This window comes from Colobus angolensis, unplaced genomic scaffold (genome assembly GCF_000951035.1).
Source record: "Colobus angolensis palliatus isolate OR3802 unplaced genomic scaffold, Cang.pa_1.0 Scaffold18, whole genome shotgun sequence".
Lineage (NCBI taxonomy): Eukaryota > Metazoa > Chordata > Mammalia > Primates > Cercopithecidae > Colobus > Colobus angolensis.
The window spans coordinates 3,501,334-3,521,683 of record NW_012114932.1 but is presented as its reverse complement, the minus strand read 5'-3'; the positions used below and the strand labels follow the sequence as shown (position 1 = coordinate 3,521,683).

The window sequence follows — 20,350 nt, the reverse complement described above, 5'->3', positions numbered from 1 at the left end:
GAGGCTGAGGCAGGAGAATGGTGTGAACCCGGGAGGTGGAGCTTGCAGTGAGCTGAGATCACGCCACTGCACTCCAGCCTGGGCAACACAGCAAGACTCCATCTCAGAAAAAAAAAAAAGCATTGAGATATGAGCAATATAGTCAGGGATATTTATTGCTATATCAAATGTAGTGGAGGGAAAAGCCTGCAAAGTGATGGCCCATCCACAAGGGCATGGTTGGACACATTTTGGGATCTCTATATTGTTATGGTTACTACATTGTGTAACAAATTACCTCAAATTTAGTGGCTTATAACAACTTATTTTGCTCACAAATCTGCCATTTGAGCAAGATTCTATGGAGACAGCTTTTCTCTGATGCATTAGCTGGGGAAGCCTGCAGGCTGGGGTTGGAATCATCTGAACGCTCCTTACTTGAAGTCTGCCATTTGAGACTGGCTGTAATCTGAGAATTTAGCCAGGGCTGAAAACCTGCATGTGGCCTCTCCTGGACTTCCTCACAACATGGTGGATAGATTCCAACGATGATTATAATAAGTGAGAGCAAGTAAAGTGGAAGTTCTGATACAGGGCAGGCGAGCCCCAAAGTGGAGCTTAGCTCATGAGGGTTCTTGGCTTTGCCCAGGAAAGAATTCAAGGGCAAGCCAGAGGTAGACGAAAACAGCTTTGTTGAAGAGGTGGTGTTATGGCTCCATGACTGCTCCTGCAGAGTAGGGCTATCCCTTGGGCAGAGAGTAGCAGCTCCAGGCAGTTTTGCAGTCCTATTTATATCCACTTTTAATTGCATGCAGATTAAGGGGCTAAGCAGAAATCTCTAGGGAAGAGGTAGTAACTTTTGGGTCATTGGATCATTGCCATGGAAAGAAGCAGTAATTCCTGGGTGTTGCCATGGCAATGGTAAATTGACAGCACGTTGGTGGGCATGTCTGATTGAAAGCCTCTTCCTCCCCAGACCCTGTTTTAGCTAGTCCTCATGCAGTGTCCGAGCCCCACCTCTGGAGTCAAGTCCCACCTCCTACCTAAGTTTTTTTTTTTTAAATAGAGACCTGGTCTATATATTGCCCAGGTTGGTCTTGAACTCCCGGGCTCAAGTGATCCTCCCACCTCGGCCTCCCAAAGTACTGGGATTACAGGCATGAGTCACTGTGTCTGGCTCCTGTTTTAGTTCTATTAACTTTTCTAACCTAGACTCAGATATCACACAGTATCATTTCTGCCCCATTCTATTCAATAGAAGCAGTCACTGAAGCTGGCCCGTATTAAAGGAGAGGGAACTTAGACTCCACTTTTTGTGGGAAGAGTATAAAAATATTTGTGGACAGGATTTTTTTGTTTGTTTGTTTGTTTTTGAGATGGAGTTTTCTGCTCTTGTTGCCCAGGCTGGAGTGCAATGGCGCAATTTCGGCTCACCGCAACCTCTGCCTCCCAGGTTCAAGCAATTCTCCTGCGTCAGCCTCCCGAGTAGCTGGGATTACAGGCATGTCCCACCATGCCCGGCTAATTTTGTATTTTTAGTAGAGATGGTGTTTCTCAATGTTAAGGCTGGTCTCGAACTCCTGACCTCAGGTGATCCGCCTGCCTCGGCCTCCCAAAGTGTTTGGATTACAGGCTTGAGCCACTGTGCCTGGCTATGTGGACAGGTTTTATATTATCATCAGAAAGAAGGAACTGGGATAATGTCACTTGATTTGGAGGGCCTGCCACAAAGTTGGAATGAGTAAGAAAAGTGAGATGCAGAAAACTATGTACAAAGTGACCTAAATGTGTACAACAAAGACAAACCACTTTGTGTGAATGTGTGTATGCTTTTTTTGTTTTGAAACAGAGTCTCATGATGTCTCCCTGGCTGGAGTGCAATGGTGCGATCTCTCTTCGCTCACTGCAACCTCCGCCTCCCGGTTTCAAGCAATTCTGGTGCCTCAGTCTCCCGAGTAGCTGCGACTACAGGCATGCACCACCACACCCAGCTAATTTTTTGTATTTTAAAAAAATTATGTATTTTTAGATGGAGTTTTGCTCTTGTCGCCCAGGCTGGAGTGCAGTGGTGCGATCTCGGCTCACTGCAACCTCCGCCTCCTGGGTTCAAGCGATTCTCCTGCTTCAGCCTCCCGAATAGCTGGGATTACAGGCACCTGCCACCACACCCAGATAATTTTTTGTATTTTTAGTACAGATGGGGTTTCGCCATGTACTGTTTGTTTGGCAGGCTGGTCTCGAACTCCTGAACTCAGGCGATCCATCTGCCTCAGCTTCCCAAAGTGCTGGGATTACAGGTGTGAGCCACCACACCCGGCCATGTGTATGCTTTTATAATTATATAAGCCAGGAGAAAAATAGGGAACATACAGTTTGCAAACATGGGTTGCAGAAAATGGTGACAGAAGGGAGGGAAGGGAAAAGAGTAAAAGATAAAAGATTTAAACAACAGCAGTTACGATGGGTTCTCTCTTATGCAATTAATTACAGGTATATATTTAGCTGGATGAAGGAAGAAATTCTTTAGAGAGGCATCCTTAGGTGACAAAAAGATTAAGAAAATCAAGGAAGTGATGACCTCCTTATCTTAAAACTCAGGATAGGGCAGGGAGGGGTGACCGGTGGGTCACAATGGGGAGCTGCAGGGCACTGGGAATGTTTTTCGTGTGTGTTGGGTTTCTGAGTGTTTGGTCTGTGAAAAATAATGGAGCAGAACATCTTTGTTTTATGTACTTTTATGTATTTGTTATATCCTACACTTTAAAAATTAAATTAAAAAAACAAAACCTGCCAGGCATGGTGGCTCACGCCTGTAGTCCCAGCACTTTGGGAGGCTGAGGCAGGCGGTTCACTAGGTCAGGAGTTCAAGAACAGCCTGGCCAAAATGGTGAAACCCTGTCTCTACTAAAAATACAAAATACAAAAAATTAGCTGGGTGTGGTGGCACACACCTATAGTCCCAGCTACTCGAGAGGCTGAGGCAAGAGAATCACTTAAATTCGGGAGATGGAGGTTGCAATGAGCTGAGACTGTGCCATTGCCTTTGTGACAAAGCAAGACTCCATCTCAAAAAACAAACAAATAAAACCAAAAACAAAGCAAAATTTGCATAAGGTTCCCAGTGGTTGCAGTGAAGGTACAGTAGAGAGGCCTTGGCCTGGACCACTTACGCCTTTGCAAGGCTGGTAGGAAGTTACATGAGGACTTAGCCAAGGGCTGATGTGGCAAAAGTTGCTTTTCAAAAATAAGACTCTGGCTGTGGATCCTAGAGGGTAATTAAGACTGCGACTAGGGCCAAGTATTAAGTCCAAGGAGGGGAAAGCAGTGGAGGGATTTTAAAGAAGAGTTGGGATCTGAGAGTGGACAGATTGGAGGTGCTGGCAGTTGGAGACTTCTTCAGGACAGAAGGGTGGTACAACTGGAGAGGCAGTACTGATGAAAAATAAGAGGATGGGCCAGGTGTGGTGGCTTATGCCTGCAATCCCAGCATTTTGGGAGGCCAAGGCGGGTGGATCACATGAGGTCAGGAGTTTGAGACCAGACTGGCCAACATGGTGAAATCCTGTCTCTACTAAAAATACAAAATTAACAGGACATGGTGGCATGCACCTGTAATCCCAGCTACTCAGGAGGCTGAGGAGGGAGAATCCATTGAACTTGGGAGGTGGAGGTTGCAGTGAGCTAAGCTCGTGCCACTGCACTCCAGTCTGAGCAACAGAGCGAGACTCCACTTCAAGAAAAAAAAAAAAAAAAGACAATATTTGGGACAGCTGTTTCATAGCCTAGTGGAGATGTCAAGCAGACAGTGGGACAATTAGTTCAGCATGAAGTGTCCCATCTGGAAGTATAAATTCAGAGGGAGCAGCATAGTGATAACACTCAAAGCCACACTGTTCCTGACAAAATTCCCCAAGGAGGGAGGGAGGGAGAAGAGCCCAGAGGGCAGTCTTGGGTCACTCCAACATTTAACTATGTGTAGTTAAAGCTGGCAACAGAGATGAGGATGATCATAAGAGATGGAAGGAAAACCAGGAGGGCTGAATGATTCCTGAGAATGTGGTCCTTGAAGCAGGAGGGAGAAGTCAATCCTGGTGAATTTTGCGGGGATTCCAGAGAGCTAGTATGTGCACTGGTTTTGTTAGCGGAAGTCACTGGGGACTGCGCCACGGGCTGTGGCAAGAATGGGAGGTGAGGAAGGGTGACAGCAACCACAGGCAAGTTTCAAAATGGGGCAGGAGCTAGAAGAGGATGGTGGGGAGCAAAGAGGGAGCCTGGAGTTTCTGACCCATGGCAAGTCATTGCTGAAGGAGGCAGAGGTGCGAGAAGTCGGAGGACAGGGCTGTAGGGCAAGGTGGCAAGCACTGTAATGGTTTTGGAGATGAAGGGTACAGGTGAGATGCTGAGAAGAGACTTCACCTCCAGGATGTAGGTCTTCAGGCCCCTGGCAGAGATGGGCCTCTGATCCCCAAAGAGGACCTCCAAAGTGGAGGGGGCGAGTCTGATGAGGAGGTAGAGGGGTGCTTCTACACTCCAGGTTCCTTTTCCTGCCCATTCCTTAAACCCACTGGCTGTTCTTGCTCATCCCCACTCCCTCCTGCCTGGAGTCAGCCCAGGGCCTCCAGCGCTGAAGAACTGGATAGACAGCTCAGCTCGGAGCTGGGAACACAATGTTCCCACTCGGGCAGGGGTGGAACTAAGGTCTCTGACGACCCTCAGTTGCACCCACAGTCCTGGGACGTGGGCCATGCAGGGAGGAGTTGGCGGCAAACAATTCCCAGATTTTTTTTTTTTTCCAGAACAAAGGACACGAAAATTACCAAGAAAAGGATCCCACAAGGCCAGGGTTGGGATGGTTCCTAGCACATCCTGGACACACACACCCTGTCCCCAGCACATCCAGGCAGGGCAAAGCTGGAGGGGCCAGCTGAGTTATTCCCATTGTGCTAGAAGCCCACCCAGTCTCAGTGGGCCACTCCCACACTCTTAATATGCCCTTGCGTGCACCTGGCCCTTGAACTAGTTCCCCAGTGCCAAGTGAGGGCCTTCCTGATTTTTGGTTGTGAGGCCAGCTCTGTGTTGGGGGTGGGGGCTGCTTTTGCTGTAAGCCAGATACAAACCTTGAGGTGAGCACAAAGGCAGAGACCACAGCAGCGAGTGGACCCCAGCCACTTGACTGTAGTTGGGTCTTGGCCCAGCCCAGGTAGGCAAGGGACTCAGGAAATGCCAGGGTCAGTGGGAGTAGACATCCTCCCATAAGCCTGCCATCTTCATACACAGCTGCAAGCGGAGGCCCAGGATGAGGGTCCCAACCTGTTTTTGTCTGGCCAGACTGAGACAGGAGCTGTCAGCCAGGTCCATCTTGAGTCCTGAGGGAGGTGCAGCGCTCCAAGCACAGGGTCTGAGGGTCACATGCTCTTCCACCCAGCTATGCTGTGCTTGGACAAGAGCTCAGGAACCCAGCGCCACCAAGGCTGGAGCTTCCTGGAGAATAACCCCTCATGCGGGGTCTAGGCCGAGACTTGGAAGGTCACCGGGAGCGCGCAGCCTCATTTGTCACCCTGGGCTTGGGGCCGGCTGCGCAGTTCTGGGGCAGGATGCTGGGAGCTCCAGGACAGCCCGGCCCCTGCTGGCCAAAGCGGCAAAATGCAGCACTGCCACTCACGCGTGCATCCAGCATGTCCCGCGTCTGAGGCTTACCTGTTTCAAAGGTATTCTCCCTACCTGGCCACAGGCCAAGACTCAGCTCATAGCAGACAGGGGTGTGTGTACTGCAGCTGTCCACTCATGCCCACACCAGCAGTTTCAGAAGGAAAGTGAACAGTTTGACCATCACTGGATGACCATCACTCTAAAGTGCTGGTTTGCTTATCTGGTGGGTCTAGACTTCAGCTCCTTTTTATCTGTTTACTAGATAAAAAACAATTGCGCACACCTCCCCTCCTTCTGGGGGTTGGAGGACCTAGCCAGAAAGGGGATTGCTGGATCCTGGCTTACAGCAGAGTACACAGTGACCTTTGTCCCCTGGCTCAGTGCAGTTCTGCAGAGGGAGGAAGGGGTAGGCCCACGGCCAAGAATGCTACAGGGGATTTGGCTGGTATCTTCTGTTTCAACGGCCTTCCCCAAGAACTGCCTGTCAAATGTGCATTCGTCTGCCTATCAGCATAGGCTGATCGGTGAGGAGTCCTGCTGGTTTTCCTAGTGGCATGGGTACTGCCAATCTTCTGGTCTCACACTCTAGCCTGGCTAGCCTCCTGCCCTGTGGTGTACAAATGGGCTGGGCATGCCTAACTTTGTGTACTCAAAGACACGCCAGATAAATGGTTTTATAGAACAGAAAGAAATGCCCATAAGAGCAAGGATTCTGGTTGGGAAGAAGTGAGAGGGAGGGTTAGAAATATCATACATGGCTGGGCATGGTGGCTCACACCTATAATTCCAGCACTTTGGGAGGCCAAGGTGGGTGGATCACTTGACGTCGGGGATTTGAGACCATTCTGGCTAACATGGTGAAACCCCAGCTCTACTAAAAATACAAAAATTAGCCGGGGGTGGTGGCGCATGCCTGTAATCCCAGCTACTTGAGAGGTAGAGGCAGGAGAATTGCTTGAACCCGGGAGGCAGAGGAGGTTGCAGTGAGCCAGGATCACGTCATTGCACACTCCAGCCTAGGCAATAGAGTGAGACTGTCTTAAAAAAAAAAAAAAAAAGTCACACATACGAGACACCTTCAGCCAGGCGCGGTGGCTCACACCTGTAATCCCAGCATTTTGGGAGGCTGAAGCGGAAGGATCACCTCAGGTCAGGAGTTTGAGACTAGCCTGATCAACATGGAGAAACCCTGTCTTTACCAAAAATACAAAATTAGCTGGGCGTGGTGGCGCATGCCTGTAATTCTAGCTATACTAGGAGGCTGAGGCAGAAGAATCGCTTGAACCCGGGAGGCGGAGGTTGCAGTGAGCCAAGATTGCGCCATTGCACTCCAGCCTGGGCAATAAGAGTTAGACTATCACAAAACAAAAAAAAGAGACACCTTCAGAAAAATTTGATTCCTAGCACCTGACCTCACAGAAGGCAACTGAGGCCAGAAATGCATTGCTGGCCAAACTTCCTCATGTTGTTTAGAATAACTAGCATAAAGATCACAATTTCTGGCTGGGTGTGTTGGCTCACACCTGTAATCCCAGCACTTTGGGAGGCTGAGGAAGGCGAATCATTTGAGGTCAGGAGTTCCAGACCAGCCTGGCCTACATGGTGAAACCCGGTCTCTACTAAAAATACAAAAATTAGCTGGGCATGGTGGTGGGTGCCTGTAATCCCAGCTTCTTGGGAGGCTGAAGCAGGACAATCACTTGAACTCGGGAGGCAGAGAGGTTGCAGTGAGCCGAGATTGTGCCACTGCACTCTGGCCTGGGCAACAAGAGTGAAACTCTGTCTCAAAAAAAAAAAAGTTTCTGAGGAATCCCTACCGCGGGGCAGTCCTTCAAATCTTAATTCTAGTTGTTCTTGGCCAGGCGCGGTGGCTCATGCCTATAATCCCAGTACTTTGGGAGGACAAGGCGGGCGGATCATGAGGTCAGGAGTTTGAGACCAGCCTGGCCAACATAGGGAAACCCCATCTCTACTAAAAATACAAAACTCAGCTAGACATAGTGGCACGTGCCTGTAGTCCCAGCTACTCAGGAGGCTGAGGCAGGAGAATTGCTTGAACATGGAAGGTGGAAGTTGCAGTGAGCTGAGATCACGCCACTACACTCCAGCCTAAGTAACAGAGTGCGACTCTGTCTCAAAAAACAAAACAAAACAAAAAACTAGCTGTTCTCCTTTCACTGCTCCCCCAGAATGCTTCTATAAACAGAATTGTATGATGCAAGGTAGAGCAGCAAGGGACATCATATGCTTGCGTGTCTAGGTCACTCATTTTATGAAGACACAACAGCAGCCCAGAGAGAAAAGAGTAGCATAAGGACAACAGACACTAGGAGCATAATCATCCTTGACATGGGAGAGGGGCTGCTATCTTTGTGAGTCCAGAAACGTGGAGGAACAGGCCTGGAGCGGCAGCTCATGCCTGTAATCCCAGCACTTTGGGAGGTGAGGCCAGCGGATCACCTGAAGTCAGGGGTTTGAGACGACCCTGGCCAACATGGTGAAACCCTGTTTCTATAAAAATACAAAAATTAGCCAGGTATGGCAGCACACACCTGTAATCCCAGCTACTCAGGAGGTTGCAGTGAGCCGAGATTGTGCCGCTGCACTCCAGCCTGGGCGACAGAGTGAGACTCCTTCTCAAAAAAAAAAACATGGAGGATAAACTCCATGGGCACTGGATGAAAGCTCCAGGAATCACCTGATGGATCTCAGTACCATTATTGTTGCTAATTCTTGGGGTTTAAACACAGAGTTAGAAACATCCACAGCTGGTCATCAGGATTTATTCAATGAACAAATGAGCTTAGGCAGACCTAACTTCCGACATTCCAAGTTAGAACTTGGTAATACTTGTCTGAATTCCCAAACTGATTAGTAGGTTCCTGGTCAACACTCGGCATTTTTTTAAGCTGGAGTGCCGTGGCAGGATCTCAGCTCACTGAAAACTCCGCCTCCCGGGTTCAAGCGATTCTTCTGCCTCAACCTCCCGAGTAGCTGGGACTACAGGTGCATGCCAACATGCCCAGTTAATTTTTGTACTTTTTTTTTTTTTTCTTTGAGATGGAGTCTCGCTCTGTTGCCCAGGCTGGAGTGCAGTAGTGCGATCTCGGCTCACTGCAACCTCCACCTCCCAGTTTCAAATGATTCTCCTGTCTCAGCCTCTTGAGTAGCTGGGATTACAGGTGCACACCACCACGCCTGGCTAATTTGTGTATTTTCAGTAGAGACGGGTTTTCACCATGTTGGTCAGGCTGGTCTTGAACTCCTGGCCTCGTGATCTGCCCACCTTGGCTTTCCAATGTGTTGGGATTACCGGTGTGAGCCACCACGCCCTGCCTAATTTTTGTATTTTTAGTACTATGTTGGCCAGGATGGTCTTGATCTCTTACCTCATGATTCATCTGCCTTGGCCTCCCAAGGTGCTGGGACTACAGGCGTGAGCCACAGTGCCTGGCCAACACTCCGCATTTTATTTACATATCAGAAAACAATCAGGTAACAGTATGTATCACTCGCCATGATTTGTCTCTAGAGAGAATGGGTAAAGGAAGCAAAATTTATACTTAATATGATGCTTTGTTAAATGACCCCAATTTTCTCCCACTTTACAATACTGTTTTAATTGTTGTTATAAAATTAAGTGATTCCCTATCACTATATACTCAGGTAATATATTCAGGTAACTTTGATGGGACAAATTTCTAGCTTCCTATTAGGACACACTAACATAGTCATCATGTAATGTTCCCTCTTCAAGACTGAGACTAGGGATGATATGATCTTGACATTGTCCTAGAACGTCTTATGTCATAGCAATATTACCACGAAAACTAAACTACAATTTTTTTTTTTCCTTTTGGTGAAGAACGGGGTCTCGTTATGTTGCCCAGACAGGTCGAACTCCTGGACTCAAGCTATCCTCCCGCCTCTGCCTCCCTAAGAGCTGGGATTACAGGCGTTGAGCCACTGTGCCCGTCCACATGTTTTTTTTTAATTAAAAACATTTTTTTAGAGATGCGGTTTCACGATCGAGACCATCCTGGCTAACGCGGTCAAACCCCGTCTCTAGTAAAAATACAAAAAAAAAAAAAAAATTAGACAGGCATGGTGGGTGCCTGTAGTTCCAGCTACTCGGGAGGCTGAGGCAAGAAGAATGGCATATGGGCGGAGCTTGCAGTGAGCCGATACCGCGCCACTGCAATCCAGCCTGCGCGACAGGGCGAGACTGTCTTGAAAAAAAAAGAGAGAGATGTGGTTTCACTATGTTGCCCAGGCTGGTCTCAAACTCCTGGGCTCAAGTGATCCTACCACTTCAGCCTCCCAAAGGGCTGAGATTACAGGTGTGAGCCACCATGCCTGGCTGACATTTAATTTTTAAAGCTTTGAAACAGACATTTTGGTTTTTAGAGCGTTCAGCTACCAGTTTAATGGGCCCTAGTGGGTGTCAAGATTTCCATCTACCAGTTTCTTGGGTCCTAGATTTCATATGTTCCCACGGCTTGGCCCTTTGATACAGGCAGGTGTCTCTGTCCAAATGTGGGCAAGATCAAACTGGAACAAGGCTTTACGATAGCATGAGCTTCCTTTGGTCACCTGAAAAGAAACTGTAGGTACAGTGGGCTGTCACAGCATCCTTGCTAGTTCTGGTTATAGCCATGTTACAGAGAAGGAAATTATGTAAATAATACTGAGTAACAGATGTTTTCTACTTTTTTTAGACGGAGTCTCACTCTGTTTCCCAGGCTGCAGTGCAGTGGTACAATCTTGGTTCACTGCAACCTCTACCTCCTGGGTTCAAGCAGTTCTCCTGCCTCAGCCTCCCGAGTGGTTGAGATTACAGGCATCTGCCACCACACCTGGATAATATTTGTAGTTTTAGTAGAGACGGGGTTTCACCATGTTGGCCAGGCTTGTCTTAAACTCCTGACCTCAAACGATCCACCCCCCTCAGCCTCCCAAAGTACTGGGATTACAGGCATGAATAACCATGCCCGGCCTTTTTCTTTTTTTCAGACACTGTGCCTGGCTATTTTTTATTTTTATTTATTTATTTATTTATTTATTTTTTTGAGACAGAGTCTCGCTCTATCGCCCAGGCTGGAATGCAGTGGCCGGATCTCAGCTCACTGCAAGCTCCGCCTCCCAGGTTCACACCATTCTCCTACCTCAGCCTCCCGAGTAGCTGGGACTACAGGCGCCCGCCACCTCGCCTGGCTAGTTTTTTGTATTCTTTTAGTAGAGACAAGGTTTCACCGTGTTAGCCAGGATGGTCTCGATCTCCTGACCTCGTGATCCGCCCGTCTTGGCCTCCCAAAGTGCTGGGATTACAGGCTTGAGCCATCGCACCCGGCCTATTTTTTATTTTTTGTAGAGACAAGGTCTTACTATGTTGCCCAGGCTAGTTTCAAACTTCAATGATCCTCCTGCCTTAGCCTCCCAAAGCACTTGGATTACAGGTGTGAGCCACCATACCCAGCTCTCCTGAGTTTCATTGGTGAGTTTGTCTTCCTGGCAAGGGATACACAGGACACCCTTGCACATCATCTACAACAACTGAAATACCATGCTGTGATCGCTAATTTTATGTGTTAACTTGACTGGGCCATAGCGTGCCCGGATATTTGATCCAACATTATTCTAGATGTTTCTGTGAGGGTGTTTTTGGATAAGGTTTTTTTTTTTTTTTAGACTGAGTTTCATTCTTGCCGCCCATGCTGGAGTGAGTGCAATGATGCAATCTCGGCTCACTGCAACATCCACCTCATGGGTTCAAGTGACTCTCCTACTTCAGCCTCCCAAATAGCTGGGATTATAGGCATGTGCCACCATGCTCGACTAATATTTGTGCTTTTAGTAGAGACTAGGTTTCACCATGTTGGCCAGGCTGGTCTCAAACTCCTGACCTCAGGTGATCTGCCTGCCTCCACCTCCCAAAGTGCTGGGATTACAGGCCTGAGCCATCGTGCCCGGCCTGGATAAGACTAACATTTAATTTGGTACAGAAGTAAAGCAGATGACGTTCCCTAGTGTGTGTGGGCCTCATCCAATCAGTCGAAGGTGTGAATAGAACAAAAAGGCCAACTCTTCCCCAAGTAAGAAAGAATTCTCTTTCCTGACCACTTTTGAACTGGGACATTGTCTTTTTTCCTGCCTTTGGACTCTTAACTGAAACACTGGTTCTTCCTGGGCCTGCTGTGGAACTAGAACTAAACCACTGGCTCTCCTGGGTCTCCAGCTAGCCAATTCACCTTGTAGATCTTGGGACTTGCCCACCTCCATAACTGTGTGAGCCAGTTCCTTATAACAAATCTTTAGGCTGGGTGCAGTGGCTCATACCTGTAATTCCAGCACTTTGGGAAGCTGAGACAGGAGGACTGCTTAAGCCCAGGAGTTCGAAACCAGCCTGGACAACATAGTGAGATCCTGTCACTGAAAAAAAAAAAATCTTTATACACACACACATACACACCCCCTACTGACTGCTTCTCTGGAGAACCCTGACTAGTACAAGGGGTCCCTAATTTTCAAGGGCTCATACCCCAATCCCAGATCTGCCAGAAGAGTGAATCTGCCAAAGGAGTGCTATGACGGCCTGGAGCCCTGAAACAAAATGGCAAACACATAACATAAGACTGCACCAGAAAGTCAGACATGATTTGTCAGCCTTTATTAATCAAGAGTAAAGCCAAGCCCTAGGGTTTCCTTAACAACAACAAAAAGAACATCAACCTTGTTTATGGCAAACAGTGACTTAATTCTTAATGACTGTTCATTATATGTTTAACACCACAGAGCAAGAATTGATCACGTTTCAATCACTTATTCTTCTGAGATTAAAATACAAGTTTAAAACAGATTAAAATAAAATTCACTCCAATGATTTAAAAAATAATTCCAATTGAAAGACATTTCAAACACTGTATGCAGAACTCAGGACCAAAAGAAGACCTTAAAACATTTTTTACCTTTGAGGTAGCACAATAATGCTGAATTAGATTTATTTTATTACAGTGAGCTTAAAAAAACAACATGGAATCTACCCTTTGCTCAAGGTGGGCTAAATGGTTTTACGCAAATCCCCCATGAGGTTAGTGACAGTTCTTGTCTTTTTTTTTTTTTTTTTTTTTAAAGTATAAAGATAGCCCTGCAGTGTGTAAAAGGAAACCTATAGGAAGGCTGCTTCCCATAAAATAGACAATAGAATCATTGAGGAAACGTCAGCAGTCAAGACAGGAGGAACAAGAGGTCATCGTAGTGAAAAATCAAAACAACTTGTATCTTAAGATTGGTTTACAAGTTCATGACAAGAACAAAAATTCCAACATCAGCCAACTGAAAATAAAAGATAAAAAATGACATTCATGGATCTTTTTACTTTTTCTCTGTGCAAAATGCTCTTCTTTCTAAATGAGAGAGGGTAGCTTGTACACTGTGACATGACATGAAATGCTGTGTGCCCAGGGTGCTGCTGGGTGCCAACAGCACCTCTCACTGAATACGATGTTATTGTGTGCAGAGAAAATGGGCAATTGGAGGATAAACATAACCTCTCCTGGCTGGAGAACCATTTCTTGCCACTTTGCTGCTGAATTCACTCATTAAACTGCTCAAAGGAAAAGCTCTACCCTGACTTCTGAGAGTCGATAGCAATATATGTAACACAATTATATGTGAAGACTATTAACTAACAGGACAGTAGCACATGAACCTTTCCTTCAGAGAATTCAACCAAGAGAAGAGAGTGGGTGGGATAAGCTAAGGGTCAAAAGGAAGGCTCTCAGGAATATTCTCTACCATCCAAAATCAACAGCAAAGCCACAAAAGGGGCATGAGCTCTAACTCACTGAAGAGAACAACACAAAACAGTTAACAAAGGGATCTCTTCCCAACACATGCTCCTCTCCTTGAGGCTCAACCATCAGTGCAGGGCTTGCCTGATGTGGACAATGTGGATACCTCAGCCCTGAGTTGAACTTGGTCTGCCACCTTTGATTCCCCATGCTGCAAAAAGAATTGGAACGCTCTCAGGTCCTGGCACTGTGGTAATGGCTATACCCTATTTCACTCACAGACGTCCTTATAGTCTCCCTTTCTCAAGCTATTAAATAGAACCCTTTAGGGATCCTGTATGCAGTGAGGGTCTGAACTGATGATCCACATGTCAATCAGTAGTTAGAGAAGGATGACTTTTTTTTTTTTTTTTTTTTTGAGATAGGGTCCCACTTTGTCCCCCAGGCTGGAGTGCAGTGGCATGATCATGGCTCACTGCAGCTTCAATCTCCTGGGTTAAAGGAATCCTTTCACCTCAGCCTCCTGAGTGTGCACCACCAGGTCCAGCTAATTGTTTTTTTAACTTTTCTTTTTTTTTTTCTTGGTACAGGCAGGGTCTCCTTCTGTTGCCCAGGATGGTTTAGAACTCCTGGGCTCAAGCAATCCTCCCACTTTGGCTTCCCAAAGTGCGAGGATTGCAGGCATGAGCCACCATGCCCAACCTGAGCAGGATGACTTAAACCTGATCAATTCTACTCCAAAACAGTAACCATCATTAAGTCAGGGGTGTCAAGGAGGACTCTGACGGGAAAGACAAGACTGGGATATGTGCCAAAGCAGGACGAGAAGGCCCATCCCTAGCAGACTGCAGGAGAAACTCTGGCATAGAATTCACGGCCAGCCCTAACTAGTGTGATGGGTGACAGGGAGGAGGCATCTGCTCAGTGTTCAAACAAAATCCTCACAAGTTCTGGGGCTGGACCTCTATGTCACTCCTGAATCCCAATGTATCCATTACCTTTGCAAGAAACTGGTGTGATTCTTGTCTGTTAAGGGCAAGACCTGCTTTCTCAATTTACTTGATAATAAAGTAACACCATGGAAAACAAGAACCTCAAAAAAATGTGGGGTCACCACATAGGCTTTCCCAGTGCTAGCTGCCTGTTTTGGAGTATTAATTATAACCTTTCACAATTCTGAAGGCTGCAACGTAGGCTACAGAGGGCAGTCTGAAAAGAGCTCTTCTGCTTTTGCTTCATGGAGCTTAAGAAGAAAAGAGGAATTACCAAGGTTGTGGTGGGTTATTTACTCTGGAAATATCTTGGTTACATTGTCCGTGGCAAAAGCGGAAAGTCTAGCTTATGTGGACAGTCGAAAGTGAATGTGTGGGCCATCGCTATCTATGACAGAAATGACTCAAGCCCTAGCATGTAATCTCTTAGGGACTTAACAAGTTAAAAAGAAACAAAAAATGATATTGGAAATGGCCTCTTGATTTAATATAAACTTGGTTACAACATTCAAATTTATCTTTACGGAAATTTCACACTGCTCCTAGGAGCCCTAGGAGCATCTGATTTAAGTTATTCTGAAGGAAAAAAAATTTATTCTGAAATATACCTTATTAGGATGATCACTGGACTTCTACCTGATATAATTAAAAGGCTAAATGGGTTTTAAATAAATACAAGCTAAATTACCTTCTTCTGGGGTTAACAATTAGAATCCCAAATACCCCAACATCTCAACTAGAAAGGCCTTCACAGTAATTCTATGAAATTGTAAATGATACCAAATTTTTTTTTTTTTTTTTTGAGATGGAGTCTTGCACTGTCACCCGGGGTGGAGTGCAATGGTGCAATCTCGGCTCACTGTAACCTCTGCTTCCTGCGTTCAAGCAATTCTCCTGTCTCAGCCTCTCAAGTAGCTGGGATTATGGGCACCCACCACCACGCCTGGCTAATTTTTTGTATTTTTAGTAGAGACGGGGTTTCACTGTGTTGGCCAGGCTGGTCTTGAACTCCTGACCTTGTGATCCAACTGCCTTGGCCTCCCAAAGTGCTGGGATTACAGGAGTGGGTCACCGTGCCCGGCCGATGCCAATTTTTGAAAACAGATTTGATCTTTAGGATAAATGCCTGAGTTAGCCGACAAACTCCATATATATGAATATGTCCAAGTGAAATTACCTAAAGAGTAATTTTTTCTTTTCTTTTTTTTTTTTTTTTTGGAGACGGAGTCTAGCTCTGTCACCCAGGCTGGAGTGCAGTGGCGCGATCTCGGCTCACTGCAAGCTCCGCCTCCCGGGTTTACGCCATTCTCCTGCCTCAGCCTCCCAAGTAGCTGGGACTACAGGCGCCCGCCATCTCGCCCGGCTAGTTTTTTGTATTTTTTAGTAGAGACGGGGTTTCACCGTGTAGCTCAGGATGGTCTCGATCTCCTGACCTCGTGATCCACCCGTCTCGGCCTCCCAAAGTGCTGGGATTACAGGCTTGAGCCACCGCGCCCGGCCTTCTTTTTTTTTTTAAGAGACAGGGTCTCACTGTGTTGCCCAGACTGGAGTGCAGTGGCATGATCACAGCTCACTATAGCCTCGACCTCCTGGGCTCAAGTGATCCTCCCACTTCAGCCTCCTAAGTAGCTGGGACTACATGCACAAACCACTACACCTGACAAATTAAAAAAAATTTTTTTTCTTTTTGCCAGGCACAGTGGCTCACGCCTGTAATCCCAACATTTTGAGAGGCTGAGGTGGGCAGATGACCTGATGTTGGGAGTTCGAGACCAACCTGACCAACATGGAGAAACCCCATCTCTATTAAAAATACAAAATAATTAGTCCAGCATGGTGGCGCATGCCTGTAATCCCAGTTATTCAGGAGGCTGAGGCAGGAGAATTGCTTGAACCTGGGAGGTGGAGGTTGCGATGAGCCAAGACTGTGCCACTGCACTCTGGCCTGGGCAACAAGAGTGAAACTCCATCTCAACAACAACAACAACAAAAAAAAAAAATTTTTTTTTTTTGTAGAGACAGGGTTTCACTTTGTTGCCTAGGCTGGTCTTGAGCAATCCTCCCAGCTCAGCCTCCCAAAGCACTACCATTATAGGCATGAGCCATTGAGCCTGGCCTGAGAATTTTCTTTAATTTCAAAAAAATAGCTGCTGCTTCTTTAAAGAGTTTAAAAATTGATGGGTTCAATGGCAAAGCTACACAACAACTCTGGAGTAGAAAGAAAGAGCTCTCTTTATAGTATAACCTCTTTCCAGCATACTGCCACTGGCCAGTAGGGGCAACTGCAAACAAATGGTAGGAGTTGCCCAGGAAGGTATTTGGGTTGGTGATAGCAACCCTCCAGACCCTGGCTCCTTATAAATGGATAGCAATTCATTCATGCAGACTGCACAGAAGTTAAACAAAACCTACTAAAAAGATTTTAAAAACCCACAAAATCCCCAACCCAGAAAACCTTTCCTGGCCCTCTACTAACAGTAAAATGTGCTAAGCCCAAATTTTCTGCTTTAACATGGGGCCCACTGACCTATCAGTCTGCTCTGGGGTGCTGACCTGCTGGGTCCTGAGCAGGGTCTTTCCCTAAGCATCACTGTGGGTTTGGAGACAGCTGTTATGTGTGCAGCTGTCAGCAGAAAGTACAATGCCACTGGGCTACGTATGTCCATACCATCCACCACCATTTCCCACTGTAAAACCACAGGCTGCGACTGTGAACAAATGTGGACTTTCTCAAGGGACAAATGAGGAGACTGAAGGCTACATTTCCTCCTTTGAGAACGATTAGAGAGTGTCTACAGTTACACAACAGGTTTTTGCAGACCCTGTGGTAACTTCCAAAAGTAAGAGTAGCAGCAAGAGAGGAAAGGAGCATGTTTATACTTTGGACTTTGTATCAGGCACTTAAATTGTTGGAGAGACATGCTGTTTTGAACCAAAGATGTAAAAACTGGGTTGGAGTAATCTTTACAAATGGTCTAATAATGGGCTTTCAGAAGCAAAGTGGAGGTATGGGTTGAACCTCTGCCCATCCTTTAGTGCTGACTTTCAAGTTTTCTAAATGCCAAAAACCACAGCAATGGCAGCAGTGGTGGCAACAGCAGGAACAGTTCTGTCATGTTTGTTTTCTGTATGTGTTCTGTGGCTGACCGGAAGGTTTTGGTGTCACACTAAGAAGGCTCTGGGGTATGGCACACCTACTGCCCGAGGTTGCCCAGATCCATGCTGGAGCCAAACATCTTCACCAGCTGTTCCTCATAGTGTGAGATGTTCCTCTTCATGATGTCCATGCAGGGCCCCAGAAGCCTCTCGAATGCTTGTACATCCATAACTGCATTGTTAAAAAGAGGTGAGGGAGAGAATGAATTCAAGTCATTTCCCTCATGCAAACCTTTTCCTAAACATACCCATTCATGTTGTAGGAGATTACACCTTGGGACACTGGCTACTTGCAAAAAGGGATGTTTCTACATGAATTCAGAAACTGTGTCATCCAAGTTAGAGACTTTACAGAGTCCAGCAGCACCTGTTCTCCCCATTCTCCCACAGCCCTGGACATCAGTTCTTTTCATATGGCTAAAGGGCCTGCATGCCTGTCTTGCTCACAGACTGTCATCAATGCTCAGAAATGTTTGCTGAAAGTATCCATTCATCCATCTCTGGTTGGTCATATAAACTGCCTAGGCCTAGACAGCAGTAAAAGATGGCAGAATACGTCAAGGCTTGCTGATGGGAAAAAAATACTACATGTTAGAAAAAGAGTATTAATGCATAAAGAATTTTTCTTACCTAAGCATTTGACATCTCCAACTGCATAAGCTGAGGCAGCTCTGGGTTTGTTGGTGACCAGGGCAAGCTCTCCAAAGTACTGCCCCTTATGGCAGCGGGCAATCTCGACCTCCTGGTTCCCACCATCCTTGTTTGATTTAGTCTACAGCAGGCAAAGAACATGACCTAGGCTGACTCCAGGATCACAGCTGGGCATGTCCAGTTGCACACACATGCATTGTTCTCAGCACACTCCACACAATTACTGAGGCACTCACTTTGCAGAAAATTCACTAACTGTACCATGTAAACTCCACGGACTAATCTCAGTGGTCTGGTTTCATCACAGGAGTTTGCTTTTCACCTAGGGCTCCATCTGAGTCCTAACATTTTTAAGGTAATCTACAGCCACACCACTCTGAACATGCCCAGTCTTGTTTAAATAAGGACAATGCTTCTCTTAGGTAATGAGCCACAAACTTGGGCTATTTCTCTGAGTTGAGACTACGCCTTCAACAACATTTTACAGTGACAAAATCCGCCAAGCTCTCCACCTTCTTTTTTTTTCTTTTTTCTTTTTTTTTTAAGAGACAGGGTCTCACTCTGTCACCAAGGCTGGAGTTCAGAGGAATGATCATAGCTCATGCAGCCTTGAACTGCTGGCCTCAAGCAATCCTCCTGTCTCGGCCTCCCAAAGTGCTCGGATTACAGGAGTGATTCACTGCTTCTGGCCAACAAATTTCTTTTTAAGTACTATCTGTATCTTAAGTTAGTGGTCCCTCCTCCCTTTTTTTTTTTTGAGACGGAGTCTTGCTCTGTTGCCCAGGCTAGAGTGCAGTGGCATGATTTCTGCTCACCGCAAGCTCTGCCTCCCGGGTTCATGCCATTCTCCTGCCTCAGCCTCCCGAGTAGCTGAGACTACAGGCGCCCGCTACCACGCCTGGCTAAAATAGAGACAGGGTTTCACCATGTTCGCCAGGATGGTCTTGAGCTCCTGACCTCATGATCCACCCACCTCGGCCTCCCAAAGTGCTGGGATTACAGGCGTGAGCCACTGCACCTGGCCTCCTCCCATTTTTTTTTTTTGTTTTTTTTCTGAGACGGAGTCTTGCTCTGTCACCCAGGCTGGAGTGCTGTGGCTGGATCTCAGCTCACTGCAAGCTCCGCCTCCCGGGTTCACACCATTCTCCTGCCTCAGCCTCCCGGGTAGCTGCGACTACAGGCACCGCCACCTCGCCCGCCTAGTTTTTTGTAGTTTTTAGTAGAGACGGGGTTTCACCGTGTTAGCCAGGATGGTCTCGATCTCCTGACCTCGTGATCCGCCCATCTCGGCCTCCCAAAATGCTGGGATTACAGGCTTGAGCCACTGCGCCCGACCCCTCCTCCCATTTTTTAAAATAAGAGTTAAGTAACTAAATTTAAGATAATATACTACATTGTATTAATATCTAGAGTTTGTTTTTTAACAAATTCAACTGCTAACCAAAGTGATAATTTAAGTAAAAAATTGTTTAGAATTTTTTAGTAAGAATTAGTCTCAATCTCTAAGAACCACTTTATATTGTAGGCAGAAAGATAATTTCCTTTTTGGTTAATTTTTAAAACAAACAAAACTACTACACTGGCTTACATGGTTTAACCCTTCTTCCTTCTACACTTCCACCCTGTTGCTCTGAAGTTGGTCTGTTCCATCTGAGCCAACTTTCTCTTTCCAATTTCAGTAGCATTCTCTGGAGTTGCAGCCATATTTGTGCCCACTTAGTCCCTTCTCTAGAATAGGAGGGACTTATCACACCGTCACATACGCACCAGCTCCAGCATTATGCAGGTTTTCTCGCAATGCACATTCTGATTCAGTAGATCTGGGGAAAAGCTCAGGACTCTACACTTCTGACAAACCTCCCACCCCCCAATATCCCAGTGCCATGCTGCTGCTGATCTTATGCACCTAACACTATGCTGTGATCATAGCAGGTGTCAATGAATATCTGAGAAATTTACAAACATCACTAATCCAAAAACTGTAAATAAAATGACACAGACATTTCAAACTATTGTTTTCTTTTTTTTTTTTCTTTTTGAGAGGGAGTTTCACTCTGTCGTCCAGGCTGGAGTGCAGTGGCGTGATCTCGGCTCACTGCAAGCTCCGCCTCCCGGGTTCACGCCATTCTCCTG

The 20,350-nt window shown here is 46.5% G+C and overlaps 1 protein-coding gene across 1 annotated transcript in view; it reads right to left on the bottom strand.

The window, feature by feature from the left end:
- Positions 1–10,034: 10,034 nt before the first annotated feature.
- Positions 10,035–20,350, bottom strand: part of PRKAR2A (protein kinase, cAMP-dependent, regulatory, type II, alpha) — a 126,667-nt gene continuing 116,351 nt past the window's right edge. The window contains exons 10-12 of the mRNA XM_011939131.1: positions 18,197–18,338; positions 17,605–17,738; positions 10,035–10,221 (exon numbers count right to left, since the gene is read on the bottom strand). Of these exons, the coding sequence (XP_011794521.1) occupies positions 17,605–17,738; positions 18,197–18,338 (276 nt within the window). The 3' untranslated portion in view covers positions 10,035–10,221. The remainder of the gene's footprint in view (positions 10,222–17,604; positions 17,739–18,196; positions 18,339–20,350) is intronic.